This window comes from Corapipo altera, unplaced genomic scaffold, assembly GCF_003945725.1.
Source record: "Corapipo altera isolate COAL_440 unplaced genomic scaffold, ASM394572v1 22b, whole genome shotgun sequence".
NCBI lineage: Eukaryota > Metazoa > Chordata > Aves > Passeriformes > Pipridae > Corapipo > Corapipo altera.
The window spans coordinates 2,466,070-2,484,318 of NW_020884876.1; the positions used below are offsets into that span (position 1 = coordinate 2,466,070).

Sequence of the window (18,249 nt, forward strand, 5' to 3'; positions counted from 1 at the left end):
TCCATACTAGAGTAACCAAAAGAGCTGTAAAATGTTTCGTGCAAGAAAAAGCGGCTGACTGATGAGAACCAAGGCCGTCCTCAGCACAGCGGAGAGCGCAGAGTTAGTTTTTGTTCATAAGGTTCAGGTTAACCAGCATTTCATATCCCATCATCTTAAAAATATGTGAATTGCACTGATGGGATTGATTCCCTTCTGAATAGGTGGTGTCTGCCTCAATTAGATGAAAAGTATATCTTGTTTGAGAGCATTAATGTATATATAAAAAAGCGTACAAACAGCTTCAACATCACCATTCAACCAGAATGATAGTACATATAATAAATCCTACTATCATTAGGGCTTGAAAAGCTTGAAAACTCCAAATGCAAACTTAATGAAAAACCAGTTTGAAACAGTTAAGGCAAGCAATGCTTGTAATTTGGTAACTCCAGTCCTGAAGTCACCTACATTGTCACTTAAATATCCAAAACTGTTTTCTCTTCCCCCTCTCCTGCCAATTTAGACTAAAACTACCAACTGGAAACAAGAGGAGATCGTTGCATCATACACCAGAGTTTTTCAGCTTTTTCTGTCTTTTTCTTCTACTCTCTACCACTCCCCCTCCCAACACAGATGAAAAACACCAAGGCTTAGTAGATACGTTAACAATTATTTTATTAGTTTATAATACATACAACTTAAGAAATGCTTTAAAAAAAATTTATACTGGAGTCCATTCCAATTCTGGGTCAAGTCAGGAAAAAACAATGCTGATGCATTAAATAATATTCTATAATTCAACAATAGATTAACTTCAGTAATTTAGCAGACATGGTTAAATACTCTTAAATACGCATATATACAGTTGTGCAGCCTTTAAAAAAGTCCTTTTCTTCCTATCTTCTCCTCCCAAAGCAATGCACCCTGTCAACACAGTACTGTCTTGTAAGCTTTCAGTCTCTCACCCAGACTTAAAATATTTGAAGAGGAATGTTACAACAGTGGAAATCACAGCAACCCTATCTTTCTAAACTCTTTATGAGAGGAGAGATGCCCAACAGGCAAAATTAACATCAAGTCTCTGTAAATAGCAGCTTCTTTAATATCCAGTTCTAGGTTAAATTATTGCTTACATAATTTCTGCCTGAAATGGATTTTTAACATAACTGGATTTTTAACTCCAGAATACTGGGGTTTAAGTTTGCCCTCTTGAAAGGCGACACCCTTTCACTGACTTATTTACCATTACGGTTTTATACATTTTACAGGTTTTTCCTAAGTGCACACAATCTGATGCAATTCTCTGCCAATTTTTTTAAAGCAACTTGAATTACACAGGTCTAATTTAGCACACAACATTTAGGCACCATTTTTCAGCTTACTATTCTCTTTCAAATTTATGTTTGGAATTACTTTGCTACTCTGATTGCCATACTCCATCCTTTATGAAAACAAGAATCTAAGTTACACTTTTCAAATCAGGAACTACTCTGTATTCCTTGTTATCTCACTGAACCAAACCGTTCATTGACAATATTAACTAGCAGGTACACTGCATATCCTAACAAGTCAGGAAGCCTGTTGCAAGCACAAAAGGATCAGAGATAAACACTTGGAGTGGATGAATTAGATGTTTACATCAGTACAGTGAAATCAATTTAAACATAGAGCCACTAAAAATATCAATTATATTGCATCAGGATATCTGACTTTTTGAAAAAATTCTAAATGTGACTTAAAAAATGGATTCACAAACGTAAAACACTGTAACAAAAAAAAATCTTCAGCTGACTACTAAGTTTAGTTTTCAACACAAGGCAAAGTAACTTTCAATGAAGAAGTTATAAATTAGGAGAAAACAGTAACAAAAAAAGCATGTTTCAATAAACATCATAAAATCTGCTATTTGCCTTCAAAAAGTGAGTATTTGTCAATGGTTCCCTTCTCCATAAAAGCTACAACTAACTACAGAAGTCTCTTTTACTCACACAAACTTAAATTGTACTAACTGGATCCTACTTGTAGGCCTTAGATATACTGTCACATGACAGGAGCTGTCTGGACAAGTCAAGAATTTTCTTTGGAAACAATTAGCCATGCATTACAGGCTCCAGCTTAGGAAAAGCCTGTTCTGCACTTACTGTGCAGCTCTCATCAGCAATTCCATTTTGGTCTGGCTATTTCAAATGAAGAGACATTGAGTTTAAAAAGAAGCTTACCTTCCGCATTATTATTCTGCATAATAGCAGAATTGTCTATCGACTAGAGCATAACTAAAATAAATTAATAACACACCTATTAAAATAAAAAAATAGAAGTTAACACAGTCTATCTAATTACTGAAATGGTCTGATAGCTTTTACTTAACTTGCATTATTCAATACCATTTCATTCAGTTCAAAACTATTTTCCATCGTACTCAGAGAACTCCAAACCTAATCTCCAAACTCAAGCTTTTGGGTGTTGCTTCTCCTAATTCCTATGTTTCATCTTTTGCCTCACTAAATTGTTCCTAATGGTCTGTTGTATTCTGAGGAGCCAAGCATTTATGAATCCTTTTTCAAGAAAATAAATCTTAATGAAATATTAATGAGCTAAACAAAGCAGAATTCTTTTTTAAAAGGACAACTTCCATGAAAACAGTAAAATGTAGTTTATAAAGGATATATATTACCCAGGTGTTATGTGGTAGAGATACATACACCAGCACAAGTGTCAACAAATGAAGTTTCATGCAAGGATTCAGGTGTTTTTAAATTTTAAAAAATAGTCTCTAGTTCAGCCCACACTGACTGAAACATCAGTGTGCAAAAAGATGAAAGTTCAAAAATTAACGAACGGCAAAATTCTGTAACCAACAAAACACCACAAATGAATATCTGTAACTACTGAAGAATAAATGCATGTTTCCAGCAGTGACATTTTTTTGCTTCTAGAGTATGTCTCCCCTTCAAATTTTTTCTCTTCCTTAAGAAGAACGATACTATTTTCTCATTACGTCAGTATCCCCTGTTTCACCCAGCCTATTCAAAGAGAACTTTACAAAGAATAAACACAGGAATTAAGAAGGTAGCACCATTAGAAATAATCACTCCATCGAAATCAGGAAAAAACCTTCATTTATCCTTATCCAACATACTTTGACATTCAGCAGCCTAATAATACAGGGTAAAAGAAGCTCTCATAACTGTATATTGATAACATTCATAATGGTCATGCATATTACAATCAGGTTTCTAGAGTGATGTTTGAAAAGTAAGCCTTCATGCAGATAGGCATTCAGCTCATTAACTCCATTTTCATATTTCCTATTAGTCCCTGAGAAGTTAATTATTTCTACCTACAATATGGCTATTAAAGGCATTATAACGATCATACACTTAGCTGTTTGTGATGGAAATGCAATGTGGTTTTAGGGAAAAGCACAGAAATTACAGCAAATTAGCAGTCATGAATACAGATCTTATTTCTGAAATGCTTTCTTTTCGTAAACAAAGTTGCTGAAGAGCAACATAAATGATTTTAGTCACGGATACAAAACTAGCCAGCGTCACTTACCCTTAATAAATTGCTACTATGAATCCAAGACATTTGGGGCTCTGAGACCTTTCTAATTGAGCATTTCCTTACACAAAATCATCTGGATTTTGACCTAATGCAGGGTCATCACGATCCTTCTTTTAATTACTCAATAGCAGTGCTGGGACAACTTAAAAGAACCAGGGATTTTCTTTGCTTAACATATCTTTTGCCTCTTAATTAAAGTGATCTCTTTAAATTGTTCAGAATTCAAATGGGTTTTTTTGGTGGACACTTTGCATTATTGCCAGCTGCTCAAAACCCATAAGCTAGGGCTCCAAAACAAGGGGACCAATTTAAAACTAAGACTTTGGGGTGAGGGGTGGAGGGAAAGGAATAAAGAAAAGTTCTTTTTCCTTTCCTTCTGGCTTCTGAGCAGTTACAAATTGCATTTTAAAGCTCTTCCCTACAATCTTCAGGGCTAAATAATGACTTTTAGAAAAAAAAAATTAAAACCGACTTTTAAGTAAGCCTGTATATGAGAGACAGAGCATTTAAACACCATGGTCTTGAAAGTTACAAAAAATACCATTTAACAAATTCGTTTAGAGATTATAATTTACATCTAAGTACTGTAAAAAGTTTTTATAATCTATTCTACTTCAGTTTAAATATCATTTTGGATATTTAGATATTGGGAAATTTTGGATTTGCATAAATAGTTTATTAAAATTACTCTTACTGAGCTATTACAAAAAATTTACTTGACTTCCTGTAGCCTATCTCCATAAACATTTTCATTTCTGGTAAATTTTGCCAATCCCAGTATAAACTTAAAATCAGAGCTATTTAACAACAGATGAGCTCTACAGAATTATTTATGTAGGGTCAGACAGAAAGACCTTCTCCCTCAGGACTTATTCCTATCTATTACTAAAAGATTAAAAAGAATTTATTTCTATTATACTACTGAAAAAATATTTATTCACCAGTTAAAGGCTACTATATCTAAAAATAATTATTAGCTTTCACAGGGAGTCATTGATGCCTTCACCATTAGTTTTTCAGGCTGAAGGTGAAACAGGCATAATGAACATCATTTGCTAAATGATTAATATCAACTCCTACTGTTAAAGGAAATTTCAAATAGATAAGGTTATTTGTAGGAATTGCTGACTTGCAAGAAGCTGAACAAGTTAGTACAACGTAATATTTATTTTAGCAAAGTGTAGGCTGTGTCCTGGAAGTCCTACTACAGCTTCTGGTCTGTTCAAACTATGCAACTTCTTTCTTTGCCAAATAGACAAAAAGGTAATGTATGTCTTCTCACTAGCACACAAAGTAAATAGATTTTGTATTTCAGAAGCAACATCAAAGGAAAATCCTGACAACTGCCGCAAGCAATAAACAGGTGATTAAAGTTCCTGCCATGTTCAATTTCCATAACTGTAATTAATGAATTGAAAGGGATTGTATCAAAATGTTTTATAACATTCTTACTAGGTGAGTGTACTACCTCTTCAGGAGAATAACACCTTTGAAATAAAACTCATGTCTGTATATGCAGTTTCTCAAGTTTCCTGATTGTATTTTAGGTCAGAGTCAATGTTTTAATACAATATCGGAAATACTTTTCGAAGGAATTAGTCTGGCCTCCTTACCAAGGGATTTGACTTTTTAATTGCTCCGAGCTCTACTCTGGACCTCTGTACTAGAGTTCTTTAAGAGAAAGTCATAGTTAAAATACAGAAATGCCTGCTAACCAAGCCCATGACTGCTGATGTACCTAAAAGTAGGCAAGAACTTAACCAGCACTACCACTTATGTGGGAGCTTTACTAATGAGATACTCTTTGTAAACTCATAAACCACACTCTATTCACTGCTCTGGTTTCAGCACTTGTTGTGCCTAAAGTAGCTTTACTGTCAGTAGGTTTGGGTGCTGCTGGCAAGGTATCTGTGGTGTCACAGAATGTAGCATGGAAAGTCTGGGTAGTAAACTAAGGCAAACAGCTCACGCTGAATGTGGCGCTACTATTAATGTATCACAAGCCCTATCCAACCTATCCCTCCACACTATGTGGAAAGATAGGTTTCCACACTAGTGGAAAACTGCATCCATGACACAAATTATCTGTACAGTCAACTGAAAATCTTGATAAAATCTAGACTTCATATGATTCAATATTCATTTTATTGAAAATCGACCCTTAAAGAAATCAATATATATTTCTGGTCATCAGAATTTATCACCAGTTATGACCTCTGTTCCATTTCAACCTCTCCTCTGGACCTCCAATCTCCCCAGTCTCAGCTGCCATCAATGTTACATTTCTGGCCTCCCTTACAGGCTAAAGCCTAGTCTGAGGTTATAATTAATACTTTTGGGCAAGAGGAGGAGCATTGCAGACCCAGATTCGTATTAAAGAACAGGCTGAAATTGATTTTTAGAAAATTATAAACATTTACTTTGGAGAGAGACCATTGTGGCACCCAGAAGACCAAGGAAGGACGAAACTGGGATTTGTTAATTAAAAATCATGTTCTGTCATGTCAAAGAAACACACTTGTAGGCTCGTATGAAAAGCATAGCTGAGCTATTTTCAAAGTGAACAGCAGGAATCCACAGATGAAAGCTGAGCAAAGGACGAGTTTTGGGAACAGATACAGAAGGCTTAGATTTAAGAAAACTTAAAACTTTCTAGACCGCTCCTACTATGAACAATTCAGGAATATAATACTCACTAGAGAATATTTTACAGAGAATAAATATCTTGAAGACATAGAAAAATAGTTCACAGCATCAAGGTACCTGTATTTAAAAGATTAAAAAGAGAAGACTATTCTTGTAGTGGTATCAACTTTTCATTCATACAAATATTAAGCAGAGTATATCTGTTTTTTCATATATTCACATTATTGCTTGCTACCACAACTGTACAAGGAACATGTTCTTAACTTACATCAGTGTTCATGTACAGTAATTTTATGTATCTAGAGCAAATGCACGAGAGTTGCAATTAAAAAAACCCAAAACCTTTTGTGAAGATATGAACAACTAAGGTATAAGCATAAGAAACAAAACACAACCAGCCTGACCCAAGCATACATCATATATCTAGTTAAAAAAAGTCTTATACTTGCACAGAAAATAAGCTTTGTAAACCAAAACGAGCAAAAGAAAAGGGTGCAATAAATAACTGTCTAACACACTTAAAATTCCGCTGTTGCCCAGTGTACCCTGCTTTGATTATTAAATGGCCTTTGCATCTGGAACTCTACTGTTCAAGAATACTTCAATAACTTTTTCTGCATATGTAGTTTCAAAATAAATGAAAAAACCCCTGAAAGGTCCTCTTGGACAATAAGTTTTAGTAAAACAAATCCTTCTGCACCCCTGTGTACAGGTTCTGGTAAAGAGTAGGAATAAAGCTGATACATGGCATTAGACTGAATTAAAACACGTACATTATATAATGCAATACTAATATATTTTTGTGATCTTGAGTTCTACTAACCAGATGCATGCAATTCTCTCAGTGAGTCTTCTAATCCAAGCAAAATAATTCCATTTTGCTGCTTCTTTTTAACTTTTAAAGCCGACCTTTTTCAGAACCAGCTGACAGGACTTCTTCATGAAAAGCACAGAGATTTCTACTAATGCAATGGCATTTGGGTTCCAAAAAGCACAGTTTCAAAAAGAACTTTATCTCCTTTTGCTGGAAGAGACTAGCCAATATCCCAAAAAGAAATAAAAATATTTACAATTGACTAGCCACTGACAGAAGTTTAGGAATATCTTAGAAGGAACTTCAGCATGTAGATGAATAACTAAAAGGACTTACACAATGTACAGTCAATCAGTTGTGTCATACTGGGATAAAAAAATACCTGTTCACTTGTATATAATTTTCAGCTGTGTATTTATGGTAATATATATATATATGTACACACGCGCGCGCACACATATAAAAGACTCTTTGAAAATCAAGATACATTAATAAACAGAAGTAGCAAAAGTAAAAATAACTTAAGTAGTAATTAATACCTGTGTGAAATCAGCAGAGTTTGACTAAATGCACTTAGAACATGTTCTTATAAAAAAAAACAAAACCAAAAAAACAACCAACGAAACAAAAAAAAATAATGAAAACACCACAAGACTCTGTAGAACCAATGCTATGTCACTACCAGGAGAGCACCAAGCAAGGCACCATTGGAAAGACAACATACTTGAATAAGTCTCTATAAATAAATCAAACGCTAATCTGGTCGAAAAATTGGTGTCTTTGGTAAAAATTCTATAAGGATGACCTGTATAAAAAGAAAAGAAATATATATTAAAGATGGCAGCAATCCTATTTATCACAACGATAATTCATATTCCATTTTTTTTTTTTAGTACATCAAGTTGTGACAAAAATCAAAGATCACAGAGCTTGTCTTAGGTAGGAGACCATTAGAAAAGTCATGCATGTTAACTGTTTTGGGGTCATCAGTAGAAACCCCAAACTCTTAAAGAATCAAATTAAATTGAATAAGCTTGCCTACTGACACATAACATACGAAAATGAACTGAAGTAAGCTACTACATAAAAATTCCTTAACATAATTTGTTTCCTTTATTAGGAAAAAATTATGAAAGAGATAAATGCATTCATTTGAAAAAATTAAAAAAAAATCCAGAAGGCACAATGCATAAAAAGTTAATTTTCAATTACACAGGCAATTCCATTTACTTCAGAATTATTTCCACTTAATACAGGATTCTAAATCATGTTAATAATTTAATATCTGTATAGAAAAGTGTACCAACTTTTGCAAAGTTCCCATATCTACAAATGTGATTAGTCAAGAACTTGACTAATGCTTTTGCATGATTATTCTCATGGTCTTGATTCAAACTAAAACTATGTGTTCTGAGCTAAGTACATAAAAGGGTCTGCTCCAGAACACAGTCCAAGTATTTATCCTCCTTTAAATAGGAAGCTTAAAGAAAATGTTCACTAGTGCATCTTTCTTTCAGAGAGACAGTCATAACACAGCAGCATGAGCTGATTCATAAAGAAATAAATGCATCTAGTAACATAACTAAGGATTTTATTTACTTGTAAGGGGGACTCACCTTTCTAAAAGTTAAAAATTATTTCTGAATATTTTTAATTATAAAGGAGAACACAACTTAGCTGTTTAGCAAGTATACACTATCTCTGATAGCATACCAAACATCAGCAAATAAATGAGTCTCTGATTTTATTTCTAAGGCAAACACATTAGAAGTAATGTATACTGAAATCAGGTGTACAAATTTATTTTTTAGAGATTCAGAAGGGACTTATTTTCAGAAGTGATGCAAACTGCTCAAAATCTATTGATCAGTGACGTTTGTCAACAACTGGATTCTGCAGAGATACCAGGGCTTCTGATATTCAGGCAAGGTTTCAAGAAGGGAGCAAGAAGTAAAGCTGGAACACTCTGTTTATGCCAAAGATGTCAGATTATCTTGTCTTTCTTAATTTCTAGAATTATTTATTTAATTTAGCATTTACAACAGTGAAAATTTCAAATTCAGCAAAGCACCAAGTTTTGGGTGAAAGAATCTAATTTCAATCACCTGTTTTGAAAAAGAATTGAGGATAAGTATTTATTATTTAAAATTAAATCATGAACACGATAAGGGCAGTTTTTAAAGAGACTAGTAAATCAGTTCACTGAAAATGAGAAAACAGTACAGTGAGGTTTTGTAAAAATTCTCTCACTAAGTATATCCATAGATAATACCAGATGTTTCACAAATTGAAAACAAAAATCTTTGACCTTTATCTCATAAAACTGTATGTGCATGCATATATACTATTAATGCAAACAGGTCAACTGATTATAAATTATATTTAATAAAATGAATATTCATCTGTAAACACTGGCGGGCCACAGTATTTACAAACTTGCATTGTTTTTTTTTTTCAACTGAACCTGAAACCATTGGTTTTGACAGTGTTTCCTGTGGAAAAACAAAGTTTTCAGGAAAATAAGAACCACTTAGGTAAAGCTTAAGTCTACTTTCTGAAATTTGATTTATTCTGTTTTCAGTCACACTCATGCATCTAACCCCAAAATTTGGTAGAATAGATGTTAAAAAATGTACTTATTCAGTGAACTGAATAGAGTCATTCTGTAAAAAAAGTATTTTTAAGACCTTATATTTCAGGTTAGAAATAAGATCTAATGCAGAAACAGGGAAAAGGGGAAGACTAAAACGTAAAGATAATTTTAATATAATTTTGAACTGTTTAATAAAGTTTAAAGTTTTAATATGCATTATAGCTTTGTTATTTCAAAGAATAGATGGAGTACTATGTAATGGAAGATTACAGATCAATTACAACTAACACAGTAGATATTTCTCAAAAACTAATCTTAATTTTTAAAAAGTTAACCTTCCTATCACCCAGTTCCTAAAGCATTAAAAGAAATTATGGAAATTCTAATGTTTCTCATATTTTAGCAGTTTAATTTCATCCTATCCTATGTACTTCCAAGACATTCTGATAATGAAAATAAGAAAAGCACCAAAAAAAAGAATAAGAAAGTTGCAAGCTAAACAAACTGAAATCCCATACTGGACATCATTCATTTTAAACCACATATAACTTCTCACTGTGTATCTCCAAGAAGGGCTTATGGAGTCTCAGCCAAAGACTGAATTAATACTCCAGAGACTGACTTAAAAATATTTTAGTGACACCAATTGGAGATAAAGATACTTTTAAGATAGTTGAGGTAAGGGGCAGTTAAAATCTAAAAAGGTTTCTTAAGCTCCAACAGCTTAGTTGAAAGGTCTTCTTCCATACTTTTAGACTTGATTAGCATTATATAAAATAGCCATATCTGACTTGCTGCGTAACCAAAGTTGTGGTTATTCTTTATACAGCATCTAAAATTTCACACTCCATCAGCACATGTTCAAGCTATTTTATCTTGGCAATTAATTTATTATTTTTCAGAACACAGTGAAGCCTTGTTTTCAAGTCTTTCATAACTTTATAAATCAGTCCTGCACATGAAACCATGCATCTGTGAACCGTAGAAAATCCTTGCACTCAGGCGATTAAGCTCCTGACACCTTTACTGATTAATAATCATGAAAAGAATAAGATCAGAAGCAAAATAAATGATCATTTAATAGAGAAACTCACAAAACAGCCCTTTAACTTACATATTCCATCATGTTATTCGTTTCACATTTCCTTTTGCTTAGTCTCCAATGCAAGCACAGCTAGACAAGGAGGGAAGAAAAAGAAGAAAAATGAGCTGTATTTTATTGCAGCACACAGACTAGCCCATTTGTCCACCTTTCATATTTTTCGTTCAACAAAAGCATCTGTTTCCATACTGTGCAATTCAAACTCCAACAGTACGAAGCTGCTCCCTGCGGCACTCACCTTGTGGTATAACCTATTGTTTTCCCATTCTAATAACTTCTCAATCGATCTTCGTGTCTGGAAGACAAATGAGAAAGAATTTTACTCTTGACTGGTTTTAGAAAAACTTTGTTTTGCAGCTGCTTTTGTGTGAAAGGAGAGAGGTACGGGACAGTGACTGAGTACAGGGTGGTCTGCAGTACTATCAGAACTTCACCAGTATTAAATAGTATCTAGAAGAGAAACAACTTTTTATGACAGCCAGATAATTATTTTCAACCACTTTGGAACAAAAACTAGTGATATACATGCTGTCTGGTTCTTATGGCAGTTATAACTTTAAAATCACAGAAATTTTGAAGTGATCCAAGTATAAAAAGCAGGAACACTGCTCCCTCAGTATCAGTGGTCTAAGTGCACTGACTAAGGTCAGCAGCTAAACTCAAAAATGTTGCAAGCTATTTTGCAGTGCTGTAAGTCAAGTACAAATACACAATACTCTAAATGAGAAATCTGTTACATTTACATCCAGATTTAGAGACTGAAAAACCAAATGCAGAATTTACAGTAAATTACACAAATTCATGTGATTTTTATAAAGAACAAACCCAATATTTAGGATTCTAAAGCAAAGGTTTACTGCCTGACAGTACTGCAAGTACTGTCCACACTTGACACTTCAGACAGGGAATCCTGAAAGCTGTTCTGCACAGCTTTTTAAGATTATGTATGCTAGAAGTAAAGGACATTCTGTGCTGTAAAGTTTCACAGCATTTTGAGTATAACTATTCAGTTATATTTACATTTGAGAAACACATACTGACATTTATAGTCATTTGACTGCCAGAATATATATTGCTTAGCTCTAAATGAGATTTGCTACAGATTGTGAATAAAAAGAGGATAATTCATGGTGCCAGGTGTTAAGATGAGACCAACAGAGCTGCAGGTGCAAAAGGACGCAGCAATGACAAGGATCAAATACAACTTAGTGCAGCTGCAGCTTCCTTACAAGGTGGAGAGGGGTGAGGGGAAAGGATGAGAGAGCATCTTGCTGTTATTACTACAAAATACTAGTACTGTAAATGAAGCTTACCAAATCAAACTAAATGTTGTCATGAGAAACAAGGAGTAAAATAAAAATTAGACAAAATTTATTAATTTCTTCTCAAATATTAACTGGTGTTTTCAAACACCAGTTTGTCTCTAGTTTAATACTGACGCAGTTGTGGGGAAACACATCTAAGTATGTATTGTGGTCACATGATTAAAAATTAGATCACTGCTATCTACGTGTACTCATTACACTGAACTTTTTATTATGTTTTATTTTAAAAAGTACAAATCAGGGAATTATCAGAAGGTGGACGTGCCAGTGACTATTTTATCACATCAACTGGAAATTGAGTATTTTTGGGGTTATTCTTATTATTATGTTTTTAAAGACAGTGCCCTTTAACAATAATCAGTAGACCTCACTTGTTTCTTTGTAAAGATAGCCTTTTAGAGTCTGCTCTCCTTTTAAATGAAAATAGGGCAGCAGTTATGGTCACACTTTTGTTAATTTAGTTGCCAGTCAGCTCCAAATCAAAAGAAAATAAGGCTGCAGAGTGTAATTAACATTCAGTTCAGTCGTTTTGTCCCTTGTCTAGCCCCCAAGCTTTGTTAAAATTGCCATCTGAATGCTGAAGGCTGTAGGGAAATCGATTTGATTCTAATCGCACCATGAAAAGAACATGATCTAACTGCTTTCAGCCCTCCGTAAATCTGTACTAGGTCTTTAGCACAATGCAACTTCCAATTTAAAAAGCACTGAATGTCTCGTCAATGACTTTGTGAAGAAAAAAGAACAAGGAGCAGACATAAAAATTCCAATAGTTGTTTAAGCATTAAAGTTCATTTGCATCACAGCAAACCTGAAAAGGGCTGACCTCTCAAACCGCCTCTCAGGTCTATGAAGTTGTAGCCTTGACAAGCTCACATTGACAGAGCTCATTGACTCTGAAAGGCTACTCTATCAATGGTGAAAAATGGCAATAGGTTCTACTCTGAGCAGGCATCTGCCTGCCCACCCGCTGCTAAACCAATGGCAAAACTGATTCAAAACCTGAATCTACCTTGTAATCTTCCTTTCCAGGACCTTGTAATAATAGATTAAGATCACTATACAATTTAATTTGTTTGCCCCAAAGACTGTGAAAAACATCCAAGCTTTTCAAATTCCAATAAAATTACATCTGTATTACAATATATACGCATAAATAAGAAATCGATAGGTAGTTATGTACTATTAATTGGTTTATATAAATAACACAGTTTAAAATCATTTGACTAGCATGAAATAAAAATACATGCAGCCGCAAGACCGCGATTATTTATCTTCCCAGAGCCTTAAATATAATCCTTCCTATAGTATAATCTGGGATATAGCTCCCAAATCACACCATATTATCAATACAGAAATGTTAATGAAAATTAGACTGTAAAATATTTCTGCAAACCTCAGAGCTTGGAATAAAAAGAAATGAATTAAACAGCATCACACAATTCACTATAGTAAGTTTTCTTCCTACTTGACAGGTGAAAAAAAGCACTTGCACGTGCAGCTTAATTAATCACTGCTCTTGACATCTCAATGATTTACAGTGAGGAGCAGGTGAGGATATACAAAACCAGAAAGGAACACTTGATTTGAGTGTAGCATTTCCAGCACACTAGGATGACAAGCTTATATATTCTATCAATGGTGTACAAAAAAACCCATACAACAAATTATTTGTTAGCCACAACAAAAGCACAAATTAAGTGGAAGAGAGACTTGCTTATTAGGAAGATTTAATACTATCCAGCTTTCAAATTTTATTTTCTTTTAAAACCCAGTCCAATATTTGAGCAAAGCAAAAACTGCAATTCATGTACTTTTTAGCATACCAATGATAAGAAAGTATGCTTTGTAACATACTTCATGAAAAAAAGCATAGTCTTTAATGCTACCCACAGAATTTTGTGAAATAGACCTCTTCAAATGTCTAGATGCAATGTTTAATGAAACATTCCTGTAAAATAATGATTCTTTAGAGATATTAATGTCTAACAGTGTCTTTTGAAAAATGAGACTACCAAAAAAGCCCAACTCAGAACAAATGTCACCAGTGCTTATTGCTCTTGATTCAGAAAAATAAATGTTTTCCCTTAAATGTGGAAGAACAAAAAAATCCCAAGCCTAAATATGAACTTTTCATGCAAAAACAAGGTAGTATTGAATGTATTACCAACTGCAAGACCTTTCTGTTACATGTTTGCAACTGTCTAATGCACTTAGCTTACAATTCCAGATGTAGCTACGATCTGGACTGGAAGGCTGTGCAGCAACAGAGACCCCTCTTGCAGTACATGACCTGGAACACACACACAACACTAAACTACACTAGTGAACGGGTCAAAGCCCCCTCAACTTCTTCTGCAAATCAGCAAATGATTGGTACAATATTAAACAAAAGGATCTTACATGACTCCCAAAATGTTGCTGATCTGAGTACCTCCCTTTGTCTTTATTAAGTGGGGAAACAACATGGATAGTAACAACATGATCTAACAATTTTAATCATAGCTGTCTAAGAAAAAACAAAGAATCTCCTGCTACATGCATTCGATCTTTGACTTCTCATCTGAAAACACATGTAAATGTTGCACAACATGAGTCCAGCAAGTAGCAAGAGATTTTCAAATTCCTTCATACAAAACTTCACCACAATCAAATATTATTAATTTTGAATATTGCCCTGAACAAATACACTTCATGCTCAAATTTCAAAATACAAAGAGACCATCTCAAGCAGACTTTTGTTGATTGTCACATGTGTGGAATTTGTATTGAAAGAATGACCAGAAAAAAGTCAAAGGATCCTATCAGAGATCTGAACTATACTACCTCCACTCATTTAAAGAGAGAAATGACAGAAGTGGGAATTTCTATTAATTCTGACTACAAAATTTATACCCAAGTAATTTAGTTATCAGTACAAACAATGAAATAGAAAGTTAGAAGTCAACTGAGTCACAGAACTGTGTGGTCACTTTCACCATGCCAGAATATCCCCCAAGCCAATTTTGAGGCCCATATTGGTACCACAGAAATTCCAAAGCTGTACTCAGAACACACATAACTGAATTACATACATCTGTGCTAATCAAGTCCTCATCTTGAACACTCTCACAAATAAACCCTTTATGAACTGTAAATTGGTAAGATTCCCATCTCACTGAGGAATTCTCTATTTGTGAAGGGCGAAAAGGACAAAGGGGAAACCTGAGTTGATTTCAGATACTGACATGCTGGAATACCTGCTTCAGCACACACAGTACTTTGAAAAGGTGTCTGAACAACTACATAGGTGAACATGTAGATCTTACATCACCTCTCCAATTAGTAACTAGGATATTTCTTATTTTAGACTACCGTAAGGGTGCTCATCCCAGATGTCACTGCAACATCCGTGCAAGAAAGCGAGTGAAACCTATACTAAACAGACTGAAGAATATCTCAAAAAAAAATATAACAGTAGTGCTTTTTGTAGGATCTTGAAATAACTGCCTTGTCTAACAAGATTACTATTGCTGCATCTTGCCTTACCATACAGATTATTCTGTGCAGAAGGTGAATCCCACCTAAAGCACAGATCACAGTTACTGATCAGGCAAAGAGAAACATAATCGCAGAATTCTGGAGCAGGAGAACTGACAACATCAAATTGACCTCATGAAATGCCCCATTCTGAAAGATAGCTCTGAGAATATTGTCCCACACTCGATCCATAAACTGACCTAAATTTTATGTGTCTCAGCCCTGGGTTGGTACATCACAGAAAGATGAATTTAAAGCTTAATGCACCATAACAGACCAATTACTTCCTGAAAAGGTCTCTTCTACATTGTTTGCTGGTATAAAGAGCAGTTCAGCTTTATTTGACATGTAGTATTTTTTTAACATCTAAGCCAAAGACAATTCCCTAATGACTGGTTGCCTTGATTCTCAGATTCCTAGACTGTTTAAGAAAGCAGTAAAGCCATGAAATATGTGGAGAATGGAGAAGGTGTACAGAAACACACACCCCACGTGTATTATCCAGGAGTAAAATGAAGAGGATATTTAATTATCAACAATGTACTGGCAGATACTAGATGAGTATTTTCCAAAGTCATCTTGGTCTGTAAACAGAAGAACATAGCAGAGACAAAGTATCAAGGGAAGTTCCTAGAAGATGATTACAAGTCTTATATAAATTTCCTCTCAACTGCAGAAAGCCCAAAAGACTCAAGATGCTAACTTGATATTTTAGCTGTCCAGTAAGAGCTAAGTCACCAAGTAAGTGTTGCTAGCTACTTTCTGTAATGAGATGACAGTGACTGGAGCCAATCATTGTGAAAACTTCATGCTATGGAGAAGCCTTGTGGAAGAAAAAGTCTTGACCTTGGCAAAATTAACACACTTTCCTCAAGAAGGCCTAATTGAGATGTGGAAAAACATTTCACAGGCAGACAAATGTTGAACTGATCCATGAAACATCAGGACTATAATTAATGTTGTTACTTGGACTAGTAAATTAAGATTAGTAGCTCCTTTATTCTAGGATTAAATTCTAACTCTGACTCTGTCATTACAAAACCATGGAGCTCCAATCCTTCCAAACAAATTATTCAAATATGGCCATGATGATCTAAAGCATCCACCTCCTGCTGAAGGACATTCTCACAGAAAAGGCCACAATAAATGAACATATAAAATGTATGAAAATAGGATCAAATCTCCATTAAATAATTAATCTGATGTCATTCTCTGTGAGAAATTTTAAACTGAACATTCATGAAAATTTCACCTCCATCTTCTCTTTTAAGGTTACAGAGATGTTAACTTCAGTCCCCATCATTTCTTTCCAAAATATCCAGCAGTATGCTATGGAATACAGTTCAAGACCAGTGTAGGTGGAGAAACTAAAGGATCTCAGGTTACATCTCTATTAAGAAATGAAACTGTGCCCAGAAATATTCTCATTCACTTCAAGCCAGCTGGCAGGGAACAGCTTACATCTATATCAGTAAGTTTTCATAACCTCCGAACCACTCATAGTGCCTAGAGCATTCTGGTAATGCCTATGAATTGTTACACAATACAGAACCAGAGCCTGCCAGGGGCCTCCCTAAAAGTACAAATTATAAAGCACCAGTTCCTAGGAACATTCCTTTGACTCCTGCTGTTATGAGTATCTAAGGGGCCAAGAATGGAACAGAAGTTACATGTCCAGAAAGATTGAAAGGCAGCACAACTTAACAAAATAACTCCATAGAAGACCCTGTAAAATCCAACACTTCACTAGTGTGTATGCTGAAGAGAATGATCCCTCTGAAAGGGCTAGCCTCTGCAGGGCTTTGTCCATCTAGGACTCATTTCAGAAAAATACAGAATCCCAAGTTCATCTGCAGCTACTTAATACAGAAAAAAATCTAGCTACTTAAAAAAAATATCTTCCATCATCATTATTGTTCCAAATTCACCAATTTTTTCCAAAATTCAGCAAAACTTATTTTTATGAGCTAAAAAATTAGAAGTACCTGGTCACTTTACATGTATGTTTGGTATGGCAGAAGAATATTTATTAATTCCTTTCATCTTCTCTTTTGTAGAACTGCCCTCCTCACCCTCCCAACCATTTTTCAGTAGTAATGTTTCTTGAACTACTATTTTTTTGTTAAATAACAAGTTATTTTCTTTATATATAGTGCTTGAGTTACTGAGAATGCTACACTTAGGCAGAAAATAATGTTTTACTCTGATTTGTTTAGTAAAGTGGAAAAGAGAATACTTTCCAGACCTAGACCACTGGGAGAAAAGTCAAGAGAAGAGGCACACAAGTGTGCCACTACCTCACATTTGCCAGAACTCCATTCACTTTTATGTTTGTTTTACAGTACCATAGTCTAACAAGCTATTGTTCAGTAAGTGCTTTCTACTTATTTTAATTTTATCATATAGATTGCAGGTAATTTTGCCTTCTAATTTTTTTCCTCAACAGTGTTTGCATATGCTCCCCATTTTACATTACCTATATGATGCTTAACACAGAATCCTAAAAATGTTCCTTCCTAAACTGATTTCCAAATCTAACAACTAACTAGACCATTCTTAGCATGCTCTTTCAAAATAGCTCCATGCAAATTTCAGCTAGCTCATGTCTGTATTTTCAAGAACATGTCAAGCTGGACAGGAAGAGCAATATAAAAAGCAATATTAAACCCAAACCACTGCTCAACCCCTTTATATACCTTAGCCA

At 34.5% G+C, this 18,249-nt stretch overlaps 1 protein-coding gene across 1 annotated transcript in view; it reads right to left on the reverse strand.

Moving 5' to 3' along the window:
• Positions 1–640: 640 nt before the first annotated feature.
• CHIC2 (cysteine rich hydrophobic domain 2) overlaps positions 641–18,249 on the reverse strand; it is a 29,942-nt gene continuing 12,333 nt past the window's right edge. Inside the window, exons 4-6 of the mRNA XM_027635832.1 lie at positions 10,943–10,999; positions 10,717–10,776; positions 641–7,814 (exon numbers count right to left, since the gene is read on the reverse strand). Of these exons, the coding sequence (XP_027491633.1) occupies positions 7,764–7,814; positions 10,717–10,776; positions 10,943–10,999 (168 nt within the window). The 3' untranslated portion in view covers positions 641–7,763. The remainder of the gene's footprint in view (positions 7,815–10,716; positions 10,777–10,942; positions 11,000–18,249) is intronic.